At 33.2% G+C, this 27005-nt stretch overlaps 1 protein-coding gene across 2 annotated transcripts; it reads right to left on the bottom strand.

Annotated features, from left to right (window-relative positions):
• Positions 1–354: 354 nt before the first annotated feature.
• On the bottom strand, positions 355–26684 carry LOC100648285 (lissencephaly-1 homolog). Of its 2 annotated transcripts, none has more exons than XM_003397597.4 (7): positions 26547–26684; positions 23025–23172; positions 6824–6977; positions 6019–6225; positions 5372–5782; positions 4400–4748; positions 355–3156 (listed from the first exon to the last, which is right to left on the bottom strand). In XM_003397597.4, exons 2-7 carry the CDS (start codon positions 23060–23062, stop codon positions 3083–3085), a joined length of 1233 nt encoding a protein of 410 aa, XP_003397645.1. In that variant the 5' UTR covers positions 23063–23172; positions 26547–26684; the 3' UTR covers positions 355–3082. The 2 variants fall into 2 exon arrangements, with proteins under 2 accessions (XP_003397645.1, XP_020720302.1); XM_020864643.2 differs by lacking the exon at positions 26547–26684 and adding an exon at positions 24538–24752.
• Positions 26685–27005: the final 321 nt, after the last annotated feature.

Genomic DNA, 27005 nt, shown 5'->3' with positions numbered 1-27005 from the left:
AACTTATAAAAACATAAAAACTAAAAATATGAAATAAATCCTACGATATTGACTCATATGCTAGCCATCCTATTACAACAAAAATGTTTGCTAAGGTAACTAAGTTCTTATTATGTGTCACACACGTACCTGTTCATTTGCATTTTAAATTTGTAAAAGAACACCGTTATTGATGATCTTATTATTATAAGCTCTTTCTTTGTAAGCCATACAGGCGTAGGCCAGCATTGTACTCGCCGTCGCGGTTTCTTAAAAGACTTTTATTCTTTGTCCCCTTATTTCCCTATGAATTCGCTAAAAATTTCGTTTCCAATTCCATAACGCAAGGATTATTAATGAAAGTTCATCGACGTGTACGTATATATCACAAATGATGATAACACTTTATTGTTTACTCTACTAAACGTGTCAGCATCGTCTTTTCTTTAGTTGTTTCGAAGGGCGGGTAGAAAAAGCGAGAAAAATTACTAAAGCAAGTGCGGCGAAATTTACGAAAAGCAACTACGACATTACTTTTATTACGTCATCCTACGTATAAATACCGAACATCGAATTGTGTTTGGGTTAAGGTTAGCTTGTTCGATACGCGTATTTTCGTTTTTACTGCTCAATTACAATAATATACTTGTGTGTGTATATATACACACTGTGTTCTTTGTGTATTATATTTGTGTGTGTGTGTGTGTGTGTGTGTGCATGTGTGTGTCGCGCGTGTGTGTGTGTGTGTGTATATATATATATATGTATAATATATATCGTATATTATAAATATACATGAGTGTGTATAGGTGTTTGTGTACGTGTTAGCTTTTTTTTTCTCTCTTTCTATATTATAAATGTAAAATACTGACATGCATGTACTTGCGGAGTCGTGACTTAAATCGTACGCATTGCTCGCCTCTACGGAACCTGCGAGTATCGTACATGCCTCGCGAACGAAATCGAGGTACACGAGGTCGGTCGGTTGACAAGAAAGAAAGAAGTGTCTGTTCTGGTTTTACACGCGAGCCTTTTCAGAACACCATACGTGTAGACGTGCGATCCCGCCACGCTCCGATTCCAAAGAATCGTTTTGTACAAGAGTGCTACATTAAATTCTGTCAGGGGAAAGAAAAAGTAAACGAAGTTTCAAATCGACAGACGAACGAGGCTGTTTGATTCGAATAAAATTATTACAATTGGTCTTGTCCTTACGGAAGAATTTCCATAATTTCACCGATCCGTTTTATAGTAGACAAATAGGGACTGTTGTTCCCAAAAGAACAGAATTTCCAGTATTTGTGATTACTACAAGGTTTTTTTATTATCAATGGATCGAAAAATGGCAAACAACGATGCACGAACGACGACGAAACACACAGGTAATACAGCAGAACCATCTTAAACAATTGAATGAGAACTTTTGTTTTTATTGTTCATCAAAATAATTTAGTACCATATATATATATATATATATATATATATGTATATATCTCTTGGAGAGGTTTTTTTTGGGGGGGGGGGGACAAATGGACAGGGGAATACAGGGTTTTTACTTAGACGAGGGAGGAAAAATGGTAGGAAAAATGTAATAGCGGAGAATAGAATATATCGTCTGAAAAATCGGCCTTAATCAATTAAGCATTGTTATACGAGGTCTCGATGAATACCTGCGTAAATATTATATATGGTATGTGTTGTGTTTGTACCGATCGATCGTACACTCGTGGCCTGATTCTATTTTTCTCTTTTCTTTTTTCTCATGTTTCTTGTCTACGTTACGTCTGCACTACCGCTAATAGTAGTTTAGAGCTAAATATACAACTAATACCCCTCGTATCTCGGGACCCACGCAACGAATTATGCGGCTCAAGTACTTCCATACGAATACATGCTTGTACATATTTTCCTCGTATTTTCTTCACGAATCGCACGCTCCATTCGGCCGTCCCTTGCTTCTAGTATTATCGTTAATAATGCACGTTGCTTGGACGTCATGCATTGCCGAAAACCTACGTCTCGTTTATCGATACACTATATTATTCCTTCCGCATTCGGTACGCCTTCGGCCAATCATATTAGATGTTCGTTCGTTCGTTTAACTCTTTTTTGTCAGGGGAACAATTTGAAATAGTCCACTTGTATGAATAGTACACACATACGGAATATGGAGTATGAATAAAACGTTCCAAATGGGCGCTACTCGATTCTCAACGTCACTTGAAATCTGTCCACCCGTTTGGCACGTCCATTCGCATTTTGTTATTATTACATCGTGTATCTTTTTACTTTTTTGTACGAAGGTACATGCCACGTACTCGGTCGGAGGCTGGATTCAATTTTATCGACGCTCACAGTACACGACAAATGATGACGCCTCGCATACCTTTCTTTATACCTTTTTCTTTTAATACGTGTATACGCACGCGCGCGCGAATCTCTGTTTGTTATACGTATCGATGTCATTTTCCGATGTCACATCGTCAAGAACGCTCGAGGAGAAGTCAGCATAGCAAACGAGCGACTATGTTCTTTTCTTATATTCCAGAGACGCAACACAAGCCGAAATTCTCGTCATTGTCGATGGATCGAGGAGGACGACACGTTCGAACGAGCCAGATGTACAATTATAACATGCTTCGTAGTGGGATAATGTTTCTGTGAAACAATCAACCAATCGTTTCGATGAAGCAACATTGTTATGTCGGTACATTTTTTGTCAGTCAATTCGAAACACTTGAATTTCTTCTTCTCTTATTTATTCTTTTTCATCGTCGACGAAATTATGGCAATGTCCTCCTCATGAAAGAAAGTTAATTTCGACCGACTCTCCTCGAATCGTGCAGTTCGTTACCGTAAAACGTATATGTAATATTAATAATTACTAATTATACTTTATTATAAATTAAAGAGCTCTTAATCGTACGTGTTTATGTGTGTATAATAATATTAATATTAATAATAGTAGTATGTACGATAACTTTTTTTTTGTAGCAGCTTACTCTCTCGGCCCTTTTCATCGAATTCGACGCGCATCGTTCGCCTTCTCTCCAAAATCTTTCTTCCTCGACGAAGGTTTAACGAGACCCTGATGTTTTGGTGACTAGCGGCACTCCCAAATCTTCACCGTTTGATCGACACTACCGGTGACCACGTAAGGATGGCTTTTGTGAAAATCTGCAATTTAGGAGGAGTTTATACAATAATCAATAAATGCAGATTACTGAAAAAATATTTTTTTCAGTTTAAAGAGTTTAAATATTTATTCTTTTGAATATTTATTATTATATTATATATATATAGATAGTGTATTTTATCATATAGTGTATTTTATCATATAGTGTCTTTCATACAATATATCATGGCAGAGTTGAGCTATTTATATTTGAGTAACAGACTACATAACTATGATTACTCAGAGATAAGATATTTTGTCAAAGATATGAAATAAAAATTGTTTTTTCCTTTAATTAGACTGTCATTACTATAACAGTTCTTCGAAGTTTGTGAACTTAATTCTTTTTTCTAATTAACAGAAATTTCAAAATAAATTCACCACATATAGAATAAGTTACAAAAACAGAGCATTTAAATAAATAAATATTATTAAAATTTTAAACTATACTAAAAGATATGTAGGCCATTGTTTCAACAGTTTCGAGAAATAAATAATAACTTTTGCAAGCTTATCGCTTTTAGATTCACGTAATTATCGATTCGTTTTATTTTTACCACTATAGATAAGACAATATATTAATCATGTTTCAGAATTAAAGAAGTAAAAACATTCGAAGTTTTAGCAACGGTAACATAAAAATTCATAAGATTTATCATTCAACTAGTAGTTGTATAAATTGTTGTAGAATTGATGTATAAATTGTTCCGATCAATGTATCGTAAAAATAGCACAGCGGTGGTGTATATATCGAATAATCTATAAACTCACATTATATCAAGGCCATATTGTGATATGCAATTCAATTTATTTTGATATTAATTAGGATATAATGCTATTTAGAAAAATCTTCGATAACCGTAAGCATTTCGAGAAAGTAATCTAAATTTACGCTTCAATTAACCATTTAAGGTACACATCTATTTATATACATAAATTATTATTATATATACATAAATTTTATGAACTATTTCATAATCAAACATAAAATACAGAATATATTAAAAAGATTGATCAAAAAGAAACTTGAGATGCAATAACAATATCTTAACTTACGTAATCAAAACACTTAATCATACGTAAGATAACAAAAATGATTCAATATGTTATACGATCACTTAATCTTTTTAATCGGCAACTCCGCTATACCTCTTGGATGATTAAGTAAACCTTCGTAGCTTCTTAAATTTCCAAGTAAATGCGTTTTGTTAAGCTATGAAGGCTGCTTGCGAATTGTATACTCACCAACGGAAGTGCAAAAGTGGACGTGCGCTTCGAGGGTTTTCATTACCCGTTTGTTGCGCGTGTCCCAGACTCGCAGGGTCTTATCGTCAGAGGCACTGACGATAAACTTGCCACCGGGATGGAAGACGATGCCGCGAACCCAGTTGTCGTGTCCCATGAGGGTAAAGAGACAAACACCGGCACCGACGTCCCATATACGAATTACCTTGTCTCGCGAACCAGATGCGAGGAAAGGTCCTTCGTGGGCACCCTTGTTGTCTGCTCCTGCCGCAGCATTGATCGATGCCCTTGCACTGTCTGGTGCCCATGCAATACATTCCACTACGTGTTCGTGGTCTCTGAGTTCCACCTAAATCAAGAAATCTTCGTTAAAAAGATATATTGAATAATGGAAGCACTGGTGAAGCTTAAAATTCTTTAGAATTTATTATTACTATAAATTGTAGATATTTTGTAAATACAATTATTTAGCTTTACGAGTAATAATTGCTAATAAAACGCTACTAAAAATGTAACCACATACATCTGGCTTACTGCACAACAACTCAGTAAAATAATATAGTAACCTTATCCAAATCACTTAAATGCTTCGTAGGATTACTATTATCAAATTTCAATTTAAAATACCTCGTTTTTAACATTCGTTTTTAATCTATTTTTACTAATTGATTACTTTTTACCTGGCAGAACAATTACGCTACGTAGCCAAGTGTCTCAAAATCAACTTAATTGCGTTATATAATGCTTTATTATCGCACACTTGTGGTAATAAAGATTCTAATACAAAATACTATCCGACGATCAACAAATTAGTACATAAGAAAATATATTTTAAAAAATTCTCTGTTTTAAGGTGAAAAGAGACCCTACACCAAATGCACAATTTTGAATTACAAATCACAGTAAAATTATATCGTAAGAAATGAACCTTAGATTCTAAAATAAGTTTACGATTTAATCGTATGAAAGTACCTTCGTTTCTTTTGTTGCAACATGCCAAACCCGTACCGTTTGGTCATTCGAGCAACTAGCAATTAGTTCCCCGCAGGGGCTGACTCTGGCCATTCGTACCCACTCTCTGTGTCCCGACAACGTTTTAACACAATACCCTGTCGCGACTTCCCATATTTTGATGGTCTTATCCCTAGAGGCGCTCACTACGAAATCCCCTTGTGGCACAAATGCGACAGAGCTGACACTGTGATCATGTCCGTGCATGGTTTTCACACAGGCGAATGACTGGTGAAAGTCCCACAACTTAATAGACATGTCTGCACTGCATGAGACTAACAGTTTCCCAGAGACATCAAAAGAAACGTCCTGTACGCTGTCAGTGTGTCCTTTCAATGTTCTTTCAAATTCGCCGCTTTCGAAGTCCCACACCTAAGTAAAATTAACACAAATGAGAAAACCAGTTTTAATAAAAACTAAAGGAGGATAACTTACAGAGAGGAAACACAGCTGGAAAAAAGTTGAAAGCAATTGGCTTGGCTTGAAACGAGTATACCGAAGTCGTTTACCATGAATATCGTTTCTTAGATTAAAAACATACTCGTTTCAAAATATCTGCCATTTAGTTTCAACGATTCCTGTCTACTTTGAAAAGTAAGTGATCCTACCTTAATGGTGGCATCTTCGCTGGCAGATACTATAAGACTAAAAACCGGATGGAAAATGACTCTGTTTATGGGAGCTCTGTGTCCAGTAAGACTGTACTTTTCGGGTGGCCTTGGTATCCACTCGGATGGTGATCGTTTGCTACGTGTCGGTGCTCCTTCGATGAACTCCTTCTCTGCTTCAGAGAGTTTGGATTCTAGTTCCATTACCTAGAACATTGAAACAATATTTCATTAACTATTTACTCATATTCGTTTTATGGCATCGCCTTTTATCCTATTTATTACAATTACTTATAACAAAAGCAATTAATTTCAAAGGTAGTAAATCAATACTTTGAAATTAATGCTTGATAACGAATAATAGACAAAGACTAATTAATGAGTTCATGAGATCAACAACACCTATAGCAATACAGCAAATTGTAGCAATACTGCAATTTGTACCTTTCAACAAAAGTGAACGCTCTTATAATCTCTTTAGCTTATAGGAGTTATTTTAACAAAAATTAGTCCAAGGAATAACTTGACATTAAGAATCCATGTTAAAATTCTAATGTGAATACAAAATTTAGAAAATAATATTTCCATACATATTAAGACTAATGCTTCCAATACAGCAATATCTTTCATACATATTCAGAATTTGCTAAAAAATATTTACATCTTCTCTACAAACTTTGTTCTCTGTACAAGTAATTTCTCTTAGATGTACTTTCTTACATCTACTTATTAATCTACTTACTACTTTTGAAAACTTATTAACTAGCAGTTTTAGAACTGCAAAAAGATACTAAGATCTTTTTACCTTCTTCTGCAAACGTATGACGGAAGTCCATTTCTTTTCGAGAAGACCTCCATATTTTCTTTCTACTTCCCCAGGCATGTCAGCTTCTTTTTTAAACGCTTCCAGCGCATCTTGATAGCCATTGGTGCTTAGATAGTCCGCAATCGCCTTATTTCTGAAATAATAGATTAATTTTAGTATGACATATTGCGGAGATAGCTAACAACAACCGCCTCCGATATTGTGTGTAACCTTGTAATCAAAACCAGTTTTAAGTAGGAAGCATAATTCATTAAGCACCGCATGTGTGACAACTTTTTCCTGTATAGCAATTATCGATGCAAGGCAATTTGTTTCGTACTATCATGTTGCTTATACGTTAGTACATAGTTATATTTAAACTCTGTGTATCTGACGTAAAGAAGCAATACTCAAAAAATTAAATAATGTATGATTTAAATAAACATTGTTGGCAGTATCACATATATCTTTTCATAAGAGAATTCAAAGTACTCAAGATTCCAAAACATCGTTATTTTAATTTATTCATTTAAAAAATTGCAAATTAATTGCATATCCTTTTCGTGTAATTTACGGTTCTTACTTCTTGCTACATAAACATTAAGAAAGACATTTTTTTATTTATGATATTATTAATTTCGAAATATATGATACATACTAACAATACGTTAAAAATATATGTGTCGCTCCAGTATTTAAAGGATTTCTTTTTATGTATCAAAAAATTTGTATTAATAAATAGCAGTGCTGTTGGCCCAAACATAATATTATAAAATAGATATTAGAATCATTAAACGAGCACAGTCTAATCTTTGCACGTTTAATCTTATCGTGTTTGTTTGCTACGTAAACCAATAATGTCAAGAGGTTTCCTACTTTCAGTCACTAATATAAGTCATCAAAGTTGAACCACCGATTTCTATGTGTATTTAATAATCTGTTAATCCGTATAGTGTCTGAATTACACGTTTTTGTTTACAAATGAAACGTTATCGCCTTTGAAATCCCCGTCGTGATGAAGGAAGATGAGATCTTTGCATTAACGGAAGTAGCAGAGGTACTTGAACATTCCCCGTTAGCCTCATTTCATGAAACAAACTTTCTTCGTCGCTTCAACGTGTGAAATAACGCTGCGAACTTACACGCGTCGCTCCTCCTTCGCAATACACAGTGCTTCACAGATACAGGTCGCTATTCTTAATATTAAACTAAACCTTTTTGTTATTTTATTATATCGTCGTTTTACTAATTAATAGCAAGTAGTTAGATAGTAAATTAACTTACATCTTTTATAATTATTAGTAAATTAATTTCGCTATAATGTTTTTCGAATTTTTGAATCGACAGTATCTTGTCAAGAATCGAACCACTATGACATAATGCAATAAATCATTTTAAATAAATATGAAGTAACAACTGTATACAATAGTTTAAAATATTGGTGTATCGTCAGTCTTATTTGTACTTTTCTTTTCATTAAAAAATTCATATTCTCGTCTTACTAAGTAGTTCCAAACTTTTGAGCAGTAGTGTATATGTATATAATTTATTCTTCTTTGGACCTATACTAGTACAGGTAATCCTGTTATAACACGAAGACGTGTTTCATGGTTTATCGAAGACATGTTGTAGGAAATCGTGTTATGCGAGAGCAAACACGTTTCATAAATGCAAAAAGTGACAGATACTATAGACATTCCATTTTGAAAGATATTAGAAAAGATTCATATTCGTGCTATTAAAAGTAAACAAACATAAATGAAGATATACTCATAAAAATGAGATGATAATATACGATAAAGACATTGAAAATTAAAAAACAGTTCACAAAAATATTTCACTGTCGTTTGATAACAGAAAAATCTTCATCGCTCGATACTTCCTCGTGAAATCAGTTTTAGAACATTGTCATCCCTATTAAATTCATCTATAATTTTAGAGGAAATTAGTTTTAAATAGAAAAATCCTAACAATAGCCAACAATTTTGCAGTGACAAATTTTCTTTTTCCAATGTAGGAAATATTCCTATTCAATTTGATCTGATATTACTGACAAATTGAAAGATTAACTTTATTAATTTAATTTTAACTTATCGTATTTAATTAAAAAGAAAATTACTTTTAGATCGAGTTGTATCGAAAACATTTTCTAAAAGAATCCTATTATACAAATGCTCTCACAGTATTCACACCGTGCTGTAGCTATTCTAGGAGCCTTATTACCTATACACAATATCAGCCAGACTCCATTCCTACGTGCAACATTTCCATATAGCTTAGATTAATATCTTCGAAGTATTTTAACGCCTCAAATGCGCTAACCACCGTATCACGGTCAGTGGTCGAGCTATGGTTTTCAATAATGACATTTCACTAACAACAGTTCGCAACGTAGGCCGATACAATAGAGGGCACAGGTTGAGTACGTGGGAAAGAGATTGAAAGTCGGGCAGAATTATGCCGGGGTGAAAGGCCTGAAGTCGGTCGTTCGTCTCTGTTCACCTGCTTCACGTGATAGTACGTGGCGAATTATCACCATGAGTTTTGTTCCGCACCGTTCAAATGCCGGCAAACAAAGCAAATAGCCGGAAAGCGCGATCGATTCTCTTTCAACGATTCACCGAGACCTTTCACTTGATCGAAACGAGAGACGAGACGTAATAAATTACTATCGCCGCGAACCACTTTGCTCTTCGTTCCAGTTATCGGGACATGGCCATTTCACTAATTATTCAACTGTTTTAGGACCCGGCCGTCGATTAATCTCGAGCAGAGAAAGTTACGCAGGTGAGCGAAAACGCATTCGTCGAACCGTCACTCGAGGCGGCACACGATGGTCCACATAAACGAAATTTAATCCAGTGGTTTAAAAAAGATGAATTAAACGACCCAAAAATAATTTATTTATTTATAGATTCCTTAAAGCTATTTTCCAATGAATTTACCTTAAGTAACTCAAGTAGCAATTGCAGGTTTGAAATTATTAAGAACGCTTCGTAATTTAATTCTTTTTCCAATATTTTCGAAATAAATATTACTAGTGAATTACTGCTTTGCTTATTATTCATTCGTCAACCGGATTCCCATTCTTTTGGACATAATTTTTTTATTTAGAGATTTCTTATTTCTTAATCTGTCGTGTTATTTCTCGCAAAAATCAGTTACGTTATATATTTGCAAAAAGCAAAATTAACCCAACTATAGTTCATTCGTCTATATTATTTTTTAGTTCTATAATTACTTATAAAAGTTTCTGGTAAAGAAATTGATTTCCTAACTTTTAGTCTATTATAAACGTATCAGGATTCATTCTTATGTATAAAAATTTGTAACTATTTAACGACCTGAACCTCTCGGTTTTTCGATCTTGGGTCAGTATGCGCCATATGGAAGAGGAAAGAATGTTTATCGATTTTTGATCGATTTAGTGGGTCAAAGATTGCTATGCACGAAACAGGTCAGACAAAACGATTCTGGTTGTTTTATGCTCGCGTGAATTTCAAGGATCGGAGGTTACTCAGCCGATGTGATCTTCTTTTATGCGAAGACGATCCCTTTCCACTCTCTTTTGCTCTTCTTTTTCCATTTACCTTAACACACCCGTCAACGGGTATCGCGTACTCGAGATATAAGGTTTCCCATCGCAGGAACGCGCCACAAGAACTGCATCTGTACGCGGTTCTACTGCTTAGATTCTTCGCCTGAATTTGTTTTTACCCTTTTCAAATCAATTCATTTCATACAGATAGCGTGGTTAATTTAATGAATTTATTTAGACAGGAATTCTCTTTCACTGTACATATATTTCATCAATAATTATGGAGTATCTTTATATTAAATTTTAAACAGTTTGGAAATATTTTGATATTATGTACAATTAATGATATTTCATTGCCAAATTACCAAATGTAGTAGAATAAATGTAGGGTAGAATAATAATGATATATTATCTACTATTTAGTACTTTGTTAGCATTTCTAATTACGTAAGTAATGTAATTATACACTGTGAAGTCCGCGTACCTTTAATAACGATACAAAGTTCATCTTTATCTGGGTTTTACACATTAGACTGAATAAAATCTACGATTCTTCTGCATTAGCGTGATACAAAAGATGTAAATAATTTTTCTGGTGGTTATTGTTACGAAATTAAAAATCAGCTATCATGAGATTAAAATCCAAAAGGTATTAGCCAAATTGTAAGAGAAAAGAAATATCCATAACTAAATAATTCAGTAATTAATCACTTTCTATTTTCTAAATTTAGTTATGTCACTCTTCTAGCAAACCAACAATACAAACGAATTTTGCTTTAAAATAAAATAAAAAGAATATCGTCTTTTCCACCAATTTGAATGGTATAATATCTAATAATTGCAAATTACATGAAAACTGATATATGTACATGTTTACTTAATATTTTCTCCAATAATTACATTAACCAGGCACCCCATTACAGTAAAAATGGAATATTATCTTTGTTTCTAATGCTCTTTGTAAATCATTTTCTATTCACACTCGGAGCCTTCTTCAATCTTATGCATAAAGTAAACGTAGTCACGGAATACGTTCTACCAGATAATCAACACGTTTGTATCATTAATTGGCTATTAACATTTAACAGGGCACACATAAATAAAAGTATGCGAGATAACGCAGATTAATTTCTCTACAATAAAATCTATCGGCACGGCTTGCTACTTATAATTTACGTGTAAATTTCAACTCTTTAATTATAGTTCCATATAAGCCGGAATAACAAGGTAGCTTTTAGAAAGTGATTCTTGCATCGATCAACGAAAGTTTTCTAGTTGAACGAGCCTGTTACTTTCGTAAACAATCCTCTTTCTTTGAATAAGATACCAAAGAGAAGTCGCGGAAGTAACTATTCCATAAATAATGCATTAGACAAGAGCGTGCGAGATGTTGAAACAAAGATTCTTAAGAAGTTACTTAGAATAATTGTGAAGTTGAAATGATAAAAGACGTAAGCGATAAAAGAGATAGTAAAAAAAATATTTTTAATGAAAGGAGGTGTAAATTCTGCATGGTAAAAATATTTATAAATATTACAATGATATATTTTAATTCGTACATCCATTTTAAAAAACTTTATTTTGAATAACTCGTCTTTCGCTGCCACAAGATACAGTTAAGTGTAAACAATAAATGAATAAATTTAACTAAATATATTCTTTACCACTTATTCTTTCTCTGGATTTATAAATACTAAATATGTTAAATACTAAAAATCAATAACATGCAAGTGACAAATAATGTAAATGAGATAATAGACATAAAAAAGTATTTTATTTCCATTGGAAGTCTTCAGTTCTGGCCGTAACATAGTCTACTATCATCTCAACTCTTCAATTGAACAATTCACATCAAGTGGAATAAAACCCTTTTCTGCTGTAAATCACTCACTGTTTCGTGTCACGACCATCCTACTACTTATAGCAATTTTGTGGTGAGGTTTAAGATGCCGAATATACAATAAATAATGTAGATTTTGTAACAATAGTATGAACGTAGAGATGTTCGAAAAAAATGTTACCTAATAGGATAAAAAAAGTAAGTTAATGCAGTTTCGATCATAAAACATTCATAGGCTATCAATGTAAGTTTAAACCTGGTCTCACGATTTTATTCTTTTTTTAATTTTACTAAGACTATAAACAATGTTTCATTTATGTGTAAAATCGACATAATTCCGAGATCGTGTAATAATAACTGCTGAATACCAGGGAGTGAATATTATTAATATTGCCCATTTTAATTTTAATTATTACAAATCATGTAACTTTTAAATTATAATAACAAATAAAAATCTATATAAAAAAGTAAGCTTTCGATTAAAAAAGAAAATTATGCGTTAATACAAAAACAGTTTATTTATTAATAATATTTATAAATATTCTAAAGTAAAAGAAATGTTACTAAATGTTATTATTAAAGTCAGAGAAAGATTTCAATTAAAAGAAAATAAAAAATGTTACATGAATTCGTACCAAAAAAATCATTGTCTTTTATTACTGTAATAACGTGCAGCACGAAACAGATTCTTTTTGCTGAACGCGGAACGCGTCGTTAAAAAAGTCGTCTCTCGAGACTGCAATTCTCTGTTACATCTCTTCAAAAATGAATGCTTTTGAAACCCTTTTACACGGTGGTTCGTATCGATCGTGTTGTACACCACTTTCACCCTTCTCCCCTATTATTTTCCACTTTCTTACATGGTTAACGAAACAGAATGGGAGAAACGTTGACCAACGCGAAGGGGAGGAGCTTTATCGATTGCTAGGTCTCATTGCAGCCAAGCCGATCTTCCCCAACTTTCGTGTATACACTCAACTCGAGTGTTCTATACGACTTAAAGCGCAGTTAAAAACCTTTTTCCACGTTCTTTTACCCTCTGTTGTCTCATTAAGGAATCCAGCGAATCTCATTTCCCTTTAACACCGTGTTCAACCGTGTGCATAATTGCGATATCGTAATTACCCGTAACTCAAAGAAATAAATTAAAAATTCCATTTCACTTGCCAATTCAGTTGTAAATTTCACTAGCCTACAAAACATTAGTTTCTATCGTTTCTTATTTTAACAACTAAATGGGTAGATTCCAAAGAAAACAATAATAATTATTATTTTTTTTAACTTAAAATTATTAATGAAAGAGCCACCAAATACTGAAATTCACAGAAAAATTGTACATTTTTAGAGCAATTTTTATAGTAATTTTTTAATTATTCGAATATGATATATTAAATATTATTTTTATAATAAATTACAATTATTGTATAATTTTTGATAGAACCTACATTTAATGCACTAAATATTAAAAAATTATTAATTTTGCTGATCTTGCTAACGTTCCAATTATCATTAGACTGTGCATTTTTACACACCTATGTGAAAATTAAAGGTGCAAAGATGCACAGAATACATATAATATGCAAAAGTATAGAAAATATAGAAGTATACTACTTCTTATAATATCTATTCAGTGGTTAAAACAAATTGCTTAGGTTCCATTTGTCTACTTGATTGCATTCATAAAAATATAAGTTTAGATGAAAGTCCACAGTCTAGTGATAATAATTGGTTTGCGTCAATCATGATTAGCTCACTAATTTCGTTGTTTCATAACTTCTGCATTAATGATCGGTTTGAACTCGAACAAAAAAGAACTGCTTCATCAAGTATTCCAAGTTGAAATCGATCGTTTCCTGCGACGAAAGCTAGCCAACGGTGGCTCGTCAAATATTCCTAGGTAGCAATTTCCTTGTTTCCCAGATTTCAATGTTTTCCTGGTCAGACGATTTTTACGAACAAAATACAAACAAAATAAGAAAAAAAAAGAGCAAGTTCAGTTATCGATCATGACTGGATCAATGAACGTTTTAACAACGAGGCGTAAGTTTCACTTGACTCTAAAGAGCACCGAATCGTAAACACCGAAGCCTGGTAAGAGGTAGATATACTCTAAGTGGCCACCTGCGATGTTCAATGAAACCCTTTACCACCCTCAGGTCTTATATATTCTTTCCAAAGATCCTATTGCACTTTAATATAATGACGCATCTGTTTAGTCATTCAAACTTCCGGTGATCTACTCCGAAAACGTTCCTGTTATAATTTGTAAAATTATAATGTTATCCGGTAGTAGAATTTATGTAAATTAAAGAACAGTTTGATTATTTCTTCTTCGTTTTGTCTATTAACCAGGACTTTTATCGTTCCATAATTGGAGCTATTATCCAGTTAAGAAATTTTTCTGCAGCATGAATTCAACTTGGCTCATGTATATTTACATACAATTTTTTCATTTCTTTTGGATCGTACCCTGGATATTTTCCTGACTTCGTAATCTTTTATTAACAAAATTCATGTCATTTTTAGGTATTTTGAATGTCTTAACGACTCAGTGTCAGTTTTCTTAACACTATCTAACTATCTGAGTGATTAAAGTGATTAAGAACTTAAGAATTTCATTCTACGCAACAATCATTTTGCATATTAATTTAAATATTTTAAGATAATTTAACATAACACTAACGAAAGAATTTTGAAATAAACGAAAACAGGAAAAGGATTCCTTTGCAATCACAATATTTTGCAGAATTTTATATACGCAGCGAAATTAGTACGTTGTGTAAACCTAATCAACTGACGCGAATATGTTTGCTGATACTGAAAGAAAATTAATTCGCTCAAAGTATCCACAGCTCGATCTAACTAAGGTAATAGATTCATTGAGTGAAGTATTCCAGGTTCAAGTTCACAGTATCAGAGAAACCTATAATCATGTTTTCGCATAAATTCATAAAATTAGTATGCTAACGTTCATTGTATTCGTTAGTTTATTACAACATATACTTCCTACTATTATCAACATTTTTCAGTAATACTAAATACTTTTAAATACCTTAAACTTTTTAATTATTCCTTTAGAGCAAAACTAAAGACTACAATTAATAGAATGACCTCCTTTGTCTAACATACTAAACGTATATATAAATAATATGTATATCTAAGCTAGATAAAAATAAATCAAATGAAATCATTTCGGTTTCGCGTCATCTTGTTAGAATTTAAAATAGTTCATTTGCATAAAATTAAAAGTGTTTATGATAAAAGTATATATTTATTACAGATAATTTAATTAAGACAAGCGATATTCATATTTACCATCTGTTACAGGAAATTTGTCTAGTTACATAATTTTTATAAATAGTACTCGTCACTGTTCATTTGTCAATGGATTCCTAATAGAGTAGCAGCTGAAAGAGTCTCAATTCATATGTTAACGAGGAAGATACTTGAGAATTTCGCACTCACAATCAGCATACTACCTCAAACATTCTATCATTTTTATTTTTAGACCATCGTTCTTCAAAGCGTCGATATTATTTTAACATAACTTTCCCACAGTGCGTACCACTCATTCGATGCATTGTTCTTCTATATCTCTTTCGCAATACCTGCTGTAAATATCGTTTTGGCTTTCAATAAAGTTTTTTAGTACCTCCATATATGCCGTTAAGAAAGTTCTTTCGCAACGCACCTGTCCATTACGAGTCTGTGCGTTGAAAAGCTATAATCAACTATCAATAGGTATATCTCATTATCAAATAACTACGTTGTCGCAAATGGCGTTTCTAACTTGTGAAATTTAATAATATAATTTATTTACTGGCAAATTTTAAGTATGACGAGATCAGTAACTTGAATATTCATGTAAATAAATTATGTGAATTTTCAAGTTAGGCTAATGTACGTATAAATATTCACAACAACTAATAGAATTGATGATAAATATCGAAGCAAATTCAAATGCGTTCCTATTCGTATTATACGGTATTAAACGTTCAATTTCTACCGTATGCTTTGCTAGAGGAGTGACGCAACTAAAAAAAGAACATTTTTCAGGAAATAGAAGATTTGACGTAGAAAATTATTACTCAACTATTTGGCAACGAAAACATCTTTTTCTTTCGCGATTAATATAACTCTTGGGTTATGCTTCACGACAATTTTGAATTACAACGGCGCTCTTTTAAATTTTATTTTAAATAGTAATTTTATTCAATATTCATAATACTCCCCAATAAATGTTATTGTTTTATCATTTTTGCAGGCTTCTCGAAATTAACAATTTTTTAAAAAATACGTCATTGTTCTAAAGCTATCGTTCACTGATGATGTAAGACTGAGAAAAATTTATTTCGCAATCGAAATTATAACATTCATTGCATGCAACACATTCCCTGCATATTATATCATGCTTCGATTCTACATTCTGACCTACTTAATCCCCACAACCATATTTTCAGCCTGTTAATTGTAAAACCATGATTTTCGTTCGTGATTCACTTCTTCCATAGTCTTGCGAAATCCAAATTATTTACATAATAGTTCCAAATAATATAATGACATATACAATTTGTACGAACGAATAATTCAATAAAAAAATAAAGCTTTAAATAGGTATGGAGAAAAATGTATTCGTTAAACTACAATGTAATCCCTTTTTCGTTTTACACGCGTCCTGTATTGTTCCAGAAATGTGCGAAAGAGAATAGGAAAATTTTCTTGTGGAATGGTGTTTAGATGCTTAGTCACCGCTATCTAAATCCTCTCACGATCAGAAGTATTTTCACCTCCGAGAACAGAAAAATGTATACCTGTAGGCGGTCAATCAAATGAATAGGAGAGAATCTAGTTGATAATCGAGCTTCTCAGCAATCAAACTGATCAATTACACTTTCATTTTTATCCCCCTATATGATTAGCATTGAATTTCTCCATAAAAATAGACGATCTTACTTCCGTAAGGTTATTTATTACAAGAGGATGATACGAAGAATTGAAAATTCTTGTAGTTTCATCCTTCTCCTCTGCTATTTCAATTTATGGTATCGATCAGCGTGCCTCCTGAGAGACGCAATTAATAACACACAAGCGACAGTAGGAAGTTGCTTTCTTTAAAAATAATAGCAAGAGAGTAAATTCGCTTAATTCCTTACGAACCTATCCCACTTCACTCTCTCTAGTTGTAACATATTAGGCCAAATCAACACTATTATTCTTGTTTCCTTTTTTGACGCTAATATAACTTGTCAATTTACTAATAACTATCAGTTGATGAATCGCCCTGCTTCAAACATTTCAGTTCAGCTAAAACCACGCGTATCAATCTTACAGATCACTTTACTATGTAACATTCCCTCGTGAAATACAAAGAAAAAAAAGGTTTCAGAAATTTCCTAGACAAATTGTATTTATGCATAACCGATTCGTTTTTTGCCGGCGAATATCAGCCGCGTCAGTTTTCATTTCTAACCACTTTATTAACAGTTGCCCAAAAAGAGAAAATAGCTATTTGAAAAGTTTCCTAGCCATCTATGCGTAACCAATTCGTTTTTTTTGTCCGCGAATATCAGCCGCGTCCTTTTGCATTTCTGATCACCTTATTAGCAGTTTCGCGGGAAAAAAGCAATTAATAAGTATTTAGAAAATTTCCTAGACCAACTGTATCTATGCATAACCAATTCGTTTTTTGCCCGTGAATATCAACCGCATCCTTTTGCACTTCCGACTATTTTACTTTATCATTTCCTCGCCAACTAAATCTCATCTATTTATAGAAAACTTTATAGAAAAAAGACATAAAATATATATATAAATATATTGGTATTTAAGTGCACCAAATAAATTTTTGTATAGATCCGTTTCATTAACCAGGATAAAAATGTAAGTTCGCATAAGCATCCGCGACCTATCCATAAGCGCCTGTTTCAAAAATTTCTTAAACAAACTGATATGATCGTATCAATTCAAACTGTATCAATCCATTCTTTATTAACGGATATCAGGCTGCGTCGTTCTGCATTTCCCCGCTCGTTCGTTTCTTTCTCTCCCGGGTCAGGCTGGCAGCCGTCGTCCACCGGTTCGACGCGTTATCGATCCCGCTATTCGCGCGTGCTCAAGAGACGCCCTCTCCTGCGCCAGCTGCCGCACACGACACGCGCCGATCCACAACCGATTTGACGTCACCGGAATTAGTCGGCATCGATCGACACCGCGATCGATGTTGTCCCGTTTTCCCATTAATAACATCGCGAAGGATGGGCGGGGGGTTGTATCGCGAACACCGACAACCCTTGGCTCCCGACGCGACAACCGACCGCGACCGTCAGTCCCCCTTCAAGGAGAAAATTATAGAAACGCACAGTTTTTCGTCATGCTGACTTATTGATTTTTGCCATGCTAATTTCAGTCCCTTCGTTTCAAACGAACCCGATTAATTGATCGCTCGAGGATAGTTATAAGGTTTCGTGCAGACACGATGAAAATCACTTTCAGTTCGACGATAGTTTAGCTCTTTCATTCATCAAGAAAATAAGCAAATGGAATAAAAAGTGGCGATAGTTGAAGGAATGTCGTAAAATATATACACGTGAGTTTGTACATTTTTAACGAGATTTGTATAGGTTTTTGAAAGATGTATATGAATAAAATGACATACTGAAAAAGGAGGAAGATGAATAACTTCAGAGGAAGTATTTGAAATTGTAAGGCTTCGGAAGACTGAAGGTTCCAGCGAATCGAGTAATGATATACGACACTTAATATTTCGAACAATATATACGAAATATGTAATGATAACTAAATGAGAAACACAAAAAGAATTTGATGCGCGCAGTGTAAAATTAATCATTATTTGGTGAGAAAAATCTTCGAACCAAAGAAATTTGTCACGAGTGTCATTAATTTTGAAACAGATATAGATATCTTAATTTTTTGCCAATGTTCCTTTAATTTGATTCTCTCCCTAATTTTTTTATCATTGAAAAAAAAGATGGATCTAGGTATAAAAATTTCGAAACGGGCTCATTACTTTGAAGATATTACACGCCTCATCACGCGTTCATGAATGACACTTTTATACACTATGGCTATCCTATCGACTACGTATGACGTCATTATGACAGGTAAAACATTCCGATTGAAAGTAATATTAACTTCATGATATATATGCAACGTTTACTCTTATTTTACGCGCTGAAATTGGCTAAACATTAATCAATTCCTTTATTGAATCAATTTATTTTAAGATTAACTTCTCAGAAAAAATTCTTCTCAGAAAGCTCCTCGATATTTTTCATTGAAGTAACTTGCCTCCATTTACAAAATTATTTCACAATACTTCCACAGGGCGTAAAAACGTTTTCTCGTTGAAACACAACGTGGAAGTGTGTTATGTTCGTTTGATCTTTAGCAAGCTTGCATTTTCAAGAAAGATAAATATATTTCTTCAGAAATATTTGTTTAAAACGGTAGTTTCGCTGGGTTTCTCTTTTATCGTGAGCTCGTTTCTTTCTATTCCATTTGCTATCCCATTTCGAAATACGAGGTATAGTGATTCATGATTGATGACGCTGGTTAATTCATGTACCCAACGAACCTGAGTCAGATTTATGTTTACAGATCATTTCGCGGGAATCGAATGAACACCTATTATACGGAATAAATCATCACACAGTCATCATATTTGATTTCCGTATGTACATCGAAATACAGAAAATACACAGGTACAATAAACATTTTAATTTACTTATTCATCCATCAGTAATTATTATTCGCGTTACTCTATTAGCATTATTATTATTTTTATCGTTATATGCTCGATATAATTTCTCACGTGTATATCTATTACAAGTTCAATAATTAACTCAAAATTCGTCGATTAAGAATTTTGAAAACAAAGTGAAAAGTAAATATCTTTTAAATAAACTACTTTTTTCAGTTACGGATAGAGATAATACTTAAGTTGTCTTTTTCTAGGTTTTCAAATTCTAAAACAATTTATCATTTTACATATTTACTTGGGTTTCACTTATTTAATCTGTATATTTAGCTTTCTCGATATAAATTTCTAACCGTTGGATCAAGACATTTCAAGATAAGAATAAAACTAATTATGCTTAATTCCAATGATTAGCATGTGATGCTACAGCCAGAAAGGTATATGCAAATGCAGTTTAATCCAACGTTTATATGAAAATTATATAATTTCATAAAAGTTCCGTATTATCTCAGTCTTTCTAACAACTTCACTAGAATTAATTCGTCATACGTTCCACTGTATATTTTTACGAAACACGTCTGTTTTTCAAAATGAGAGAAGCTTTAAGCTATTGCTGTTAACTACTTAAGGACATTCACTTTTCTGGTATTTACAATCGCTGTTCAAACAAAAGCTCATTAGCTAATTAAACTTCTATAAAATTAAGGTGGAGCCACTAGATTTTTCAAAATTCTTCTCGAAGAATTCATGATATTAAGAGAAACAAGACTGTGGTAAATATGTATGATTTTTAATATTTTACAAGCACTCGAAAAGAAATACGAAAACATTTTTAAGTTATCATCATCACTCTGTTATCGCCATCTTTCTCATCAAAATCGTACTAAAATATTAAGAGCAATACATCATCTCACTCTTAAAAAATCCATTACCTAAAAACCATCATGGTTCCATCAGAATTCATGGAACAAATTTATCAAGATACTTTTAATAGACTACATTTCTCTCTCTCTGAAAACATCGCATCGTATAATATAATCTAATTTCCTCCCAAATATCCTATCATCTTAATAATTGATTATTCTTAACGAAGATAAAGTCAATACCGTCGCCTGCCATTGCTATTTTTCTACGTCACATAACATTTACTTGTATTTTATTCGTCTCATTTTTAATTATACTTATCAGTGATATCTTAAATGTTATACGTTTCGCAATACTTACAGAGTGATCTCAGATTTCGATATTCGTAATGTTTTGAATCTAATCCCTAAACTATATCACCATAAAAAAGAAAGAAAAGGAAAGTGGCTAGTACGCAATAGGGTCTTTTGTTCTCGCGTATTCAACTGAGATTAATGCGACCTTACTGGATAAAATTTCGTTACGTTGCAATCCCTTTCATCTTTTCCTGTTCTCGCGGTGATTCTACTCATTATGCACGCCTTACATGTGCGTAACAATTGACATGTTGGTGCGTTGCCTGTGTTATTACTACCATATAAATCTTACAACAATTCTTACTAGAAACACGTAACATGTATACTTTACCGAACCTTAGTTTCTTTCAGTAAATAGTATGTACTTTCATTTGCAAACAACTGTTCGTAACATATTATTTTTTGCCCATTTTATCTTGATCGACTTATTGTTATCCATATATTCGTTAAAATAAAATGTATATGTGTATGTATAATAAATAAATGTATATGTATAATGTTCCTTTCATAAAAAAGGTAAAGAAGTGAAAAGTTATAGATTTATTAAGATGAAAGCAATGTCTAAACAAATGTTTTAAAGTATCTACCTATCTAAAGCTTTGTATTAATTGTTGTGAATATATTACACAGAATGAAATATTTTGTGAAGTTTAATTTAAATATTTTTAAATAATTGATGTACATCTCGAAATTATTAATCATCAACTACTAACACATACATTCTTAAATCTACTTCTATTCATGCAAAATTATTAAAATACAGATTTAAACATTTAACACTATACACAATTAAAACATTTAGATTCGCTTTTATCAAATTCCTCATATATTTGGAAAAGTGTTTGAATCCAAACAAGAATTTTTCAACACTTTCCAATCCTACAACTACTGTTTAGTCTTTCATAAATTGGTTTATCGTGGTTTCCAACCGATTTGCTAAACTAGTTCTAAGGATAAGGGTTACCCAAAATCGAACAAACGTTCTCGTCCCTCTCATTATCAGAATATTCTAACCCATCGCTAGTGCTCCTTCATTACTAATTAGTATGCATTGCGTGTTACAAAACATGCTCCGGCTATAATCGCGCGATAAAAATTTCACGCAACGTGCTCCTTTCCTGTAGATGTTTTGCAATAACAATACATCTTTACTGTTCAATTTCGATCCCGTTTCAATTGCAAGAACAGTCAGAGTTATAATAACAATTTAAGATCTTATAAGGATTGATTGTTCAACAAATTTCTTCCCATGCATATTTTCAATTATATTTTAATATCATGCTATCAAGAAAAGAAAAGAATAAAAACATAAAAGCTATTATGTAAGAAATTTTGAAGTTTCAATTTACAAAGTAAAAAATTGTAAATATAAGTAGATATACAAATGATATATATGATGTTTATAAGATGTAAATGATGTTTAATAATTATTTAAAAAATATTTTCTAAAGAAGATGACTTCGTTTCAAAAAAAACGATATTGCTTTTTATACAATATTTGTAATTACATTCGTTAATTTAAAGAATTTTTAAATAATAACAGCCAGAAATCAATTCATTTGAATTTCGTTTATTGAAACGAAATTTTAATTAGTAAATACTCGGTCAATTGAATACCTGTCGATTAAATCTACGCATCTGAGTATAAAGTTCTACCTATTTGAACAAAAAGTCGTAGGAAGCGTGGAGAGTCGATGAATTCCTATTATATGAACGGTTATATGAACTGTCTCCTTCCCAGACGAGTAGAGATAAATGATATTCTTCTATTTGATCTATTTGATTCTATATAATCAGAATAACGTTATCAGAATAACGTAGTCAGAGTAACGTAATGTAATCAGATTTTCTAGTGGTTTTGATAAATGAGAAAATATGGAACTTACAACTCCTCCCTCTGACGTTGAGACAGCACCATTTTCATGATCCTTGCGTGTGTTTACTGGCTGATACTCAACAGTGATTCAAATGAGCGCGACTAGATTTTTCTCCAGTCAGCTCCTGGTTGCTTTAATACCCAGCCATCGACATCGCCTACAATAGGAAATAGACAGTTTAATTTTTAACACATGTCTAAGGAAATAGATTATGTTAAAAATTATAAATTTTGATTACGATCATTATATTCTAAAATCAAAGATTATTATTAAACAATTGTCTATTGGACTGAGATATACAGTATCTAATTTTTATAGAAGAATTATAGTAATTCTTTCGTTGAATGCTAGAGACTAAAATGGAATTACATTCCGGGAGAAAGTAATAAAATGTCCTTTTTATATTTGTTTTAGACCACTTAATTTATAAGATTATTTTTCCTTATAAAATTCTGTTTCCTTTTTCTTAATTTTATCCGGATCTCCTTTTATATAGATTGTTTTGATTGGTAAATAATCAATGTTGACAACATAAGGATTCAAACTTGTGATTATAGAGACTCTTAGTTCGTTCTTTGTTATGAGTATAATTAACTAGCGAAATTGACAAGTAAAATGTGCAGTTCTAAATAAATAGACATATCCATTTTGTTCAACAGCTACAGTTATTGCGTCTAAAGAAGATCTCACATGCATAACAATCTTGCCACGTGCTGTCATTCCTCAATCGCAAATGATACTTCAACATCATAATTCAATATCTCCTCCTCTTGGTCAATCGATCGATTAAAATTAAATAATACTTTGTTTTTCATTAGATTTTGTGGAAAAAGAGATAACATTTCAAAACGATAATTAACAGCTGTTACCAGAAAAGACGAATATTACTAACAATTTCATAAATTAAATAACAAAAAATGAAAGAAGAGCAAATATGATTTCAATTTCTCAGAGAGAAAACGATAAGATAACATAATTTTTTGTACTCCTACAAAAGTTACTGTTTAACTAGGCTTTACCGTTTAAAATACTTCCAGCGTAACAGTTATTTTCTTATTTAATAAGAAAAATAGAAAAAGAAAGGAAATACACGAGCATGAAAGGAAATTCAGACGAATGTGTGAGAGCGGTTTGTCCTGAAATCCTTAATCGGAACAATAACATGCTCCTAACTCTCATAATTTATTTTACTTTCCATCGATGGTAAAACAGGAGGTGATTCGACAAGAAACTTCGTTCATTTTTTTGATCTTCACTGTCAGAAACATTAAACTTAAGAACAATGTAGAAGATTTTTGCACACAATTGTAATTTTAGTTTTTGAAAAAATTTCCATTTCAAAATCTTTATTTTATGTTATAAATCAGACATCATCCAAAGAATAAAAGTATTTATTTTCCTTGAGAAGTTGTATCCTAACCCAACTAATAACCTTAGCAATATGATAAATTTTTATATCAAATTATTTTATATGAACACTACACAAAATCAAAGAAGAAGAGAAAAAGAATTAAATACGTACGGTATTTCTGTATAACTATACTGATCGCATAGTTAATACTTAAACGTAGTATTTGTAAACAACGTTTGTAAATATCAACATATCCGTATATTGTCCACTTTACATCACTAAATTTTCTTAATTAATACCTTAAATAAAACCTAATCATCTATATAAAAGACTGAAATTATGAAATTTTATTTATAACGAAAGTTTTCGATGGTATTGCAACACTTTATTCAACTAGAAACAGCAAGGACCAGAATATTGATTATATTCCTTAGCCCCTGCCAAACCCACCCTCGCGATGCGATCCGTGGAATGACATAACATTTGGCAAAACACGCGGGTCACGACCAAATAAACAGGAACGCAATTGGACGACGATGATTGAACGGCGGTCACAAAAGTCTACTGTAATTGGCGAATACGAAACGAAATCAGCCAATTAGAATGAACGAATCGAGAGCGGCCATCTTTCCCCGGTAATGTTCGAGTCTGACCCAACGATCAAAAAACACTCTCTTCAAACAATCTTCCTGATTGTCTTTCGTACGCAAAGAAACGTGTCGTGGGAACAAATACTTTAAAAGGAAAGACCTTGACAATCGAGAAAGCTCGCTGCGTCGTCGCGACGCTTTATGACGATGCTTATCGGCGCGATGCGCCGTAATCGATAAACCGGCTGTCCGCCCACCCTCGTTGCCGTGTATTTCACCTTACGGTGCATTCAAATATTCATCACGGCCTGCTTTAATTCGCTATGGCCAATCACGTTAATATACACTATAATAGAATTGTTCAATCAATCAACGAAATCTCTTTTAATAATATCAACAATGGTATTGATACGTCTTGTATTGACGCCACTTCGACTAGATACAACCCCACTTTTCGAAAGTGTTTTATTACGAATTAGGTTAGATGTAGATGTTAGATGTAGATGTACTCGATGAAATTATATCTCTGAGCAGAAAACCATGTTTAATAAAAGGAAGAAACTCAAACTCGTAGAAAATTTTCACAGAAAAACATGAAGTAAAACACAGATATTATTTCAGACGGTAATGATTAAACCATCGAGTTGCTTTCTAATTCGCGATTTTGCTAAGGCGCATTTGTATGTGATATTAATGACCAATGAATTTTTGCAACGACTATTTCCGGGATCATCACTACGGGTGAGCGACTCTTGGCCTTCTCGACCCCGTGCACCGTGAATCTACCTGTGGCTTCGCTTCTCTCGACTCTAATCTCCTTACATGTTGGCACAACGAGTTGATCGAAATCGTTCACTGCTTCAAACATTACCGTGACTCGTTTACGCGCGTACGAATAGGACAAATTCAAGACTCGTTTGACAACAATGCTAATTTTCATGAAAAAATTCGCATAACCTTAAGGGATATAAGCCCGCGACGAGGACTAATCAAATAATCCATGTTATAATATTCCGAAGATATAAGATCAGAAGGAATTCAGTTCGCTGACAGACTCGACAGCTGATCGCTGAGTCGACAGCAACTCGCACAAACAACGTCTGTCAAAAGATGTAATCTGATCATTTCTCATTGTTTGGTAGCTGACAGATAAGATAATGCTCGAGACTGGAAAAAAAACTGAAATTCGGTACAAACGTTTCAGTAGACTGGCTCGCGAGTTGCGGCAAAGCGGTTGTACCACCGCACGACGCAAACGGTCATTCGCGAAAAAATCAATTCGAAGTGACGTGCAACATGTATGTTGAATATGTGTGGAACATGGTTGGATGACTGGCCGAAAATCATCAACCGGTATCTTAACTGGTATTTGATCGAGTGTACACTGTCAGGCAATGTCACGTCGGTCAGAAAGCGCTGCTAGAAGATCATCGGGCGAACGCGGAACAACCGTTTGTTGTAAATCGTGCACGGCCATTTTGCTAGAACCTGTCACGTCTGGTTGCAGTATATTTTACAGTCAGATCAACGTACTAACTAACGAATGCAACGTGAGAATAAAAGTCCGCGTACTTGGAGGCCGATACTCACTCTTTTTAACGGAGTAGCAGTAACCGGGATCCTTTGAGATCGGAAAAAATCACGGGAAAACCGGACTAACACAACCACCGAAGAACTACTCGAAATAACTTCTGCGATAGGACTGTCTCACAAGGTGGCGCCTGCGAAAGTCTTCCTTTCTAACGCATGCGCCAAGTATCGATGTCACTAATCTTTTTCACTCTCCGAAGGAACTCACTAATGTGAAAGAACTACGTTTCGACCATAGACTTATACAAATAGTCTGCGCGTTCTCTTAATAACCAGTGAAGAGAACACAAGAGTGAGAGAGCAATATTCTGGGTTGTAATTCGGGGTATCAGTTTCTGTCTCTAGTGGGTATTTTGATGGGAAAAGAAACGAGCGCGATCGTATCACTGATATATATATTCTATGGATATGAGATTCCGTGAAGCGAATTGATTACAGCCATAGTGGCTTTGACATGAA

This window comes from Bombus terrestris, chromosome 9 (genome assembly GCF_910591885.1).
Source record: "Bombus terrestris chromosome 9, iyBomTerr1.2, whole genome shotgun sequence".
Classification (NCBI taxonomy): Eukaryota; Metazoa; Arthropoda; class Insecta; order Hymenoptera; family Apidae; genus Bombus; species Bombus terrestris.
Note: the sequence above shows the minus strand (reverse complement) of the source record. Positions and strands in the feature narration are given on the sequence as shown.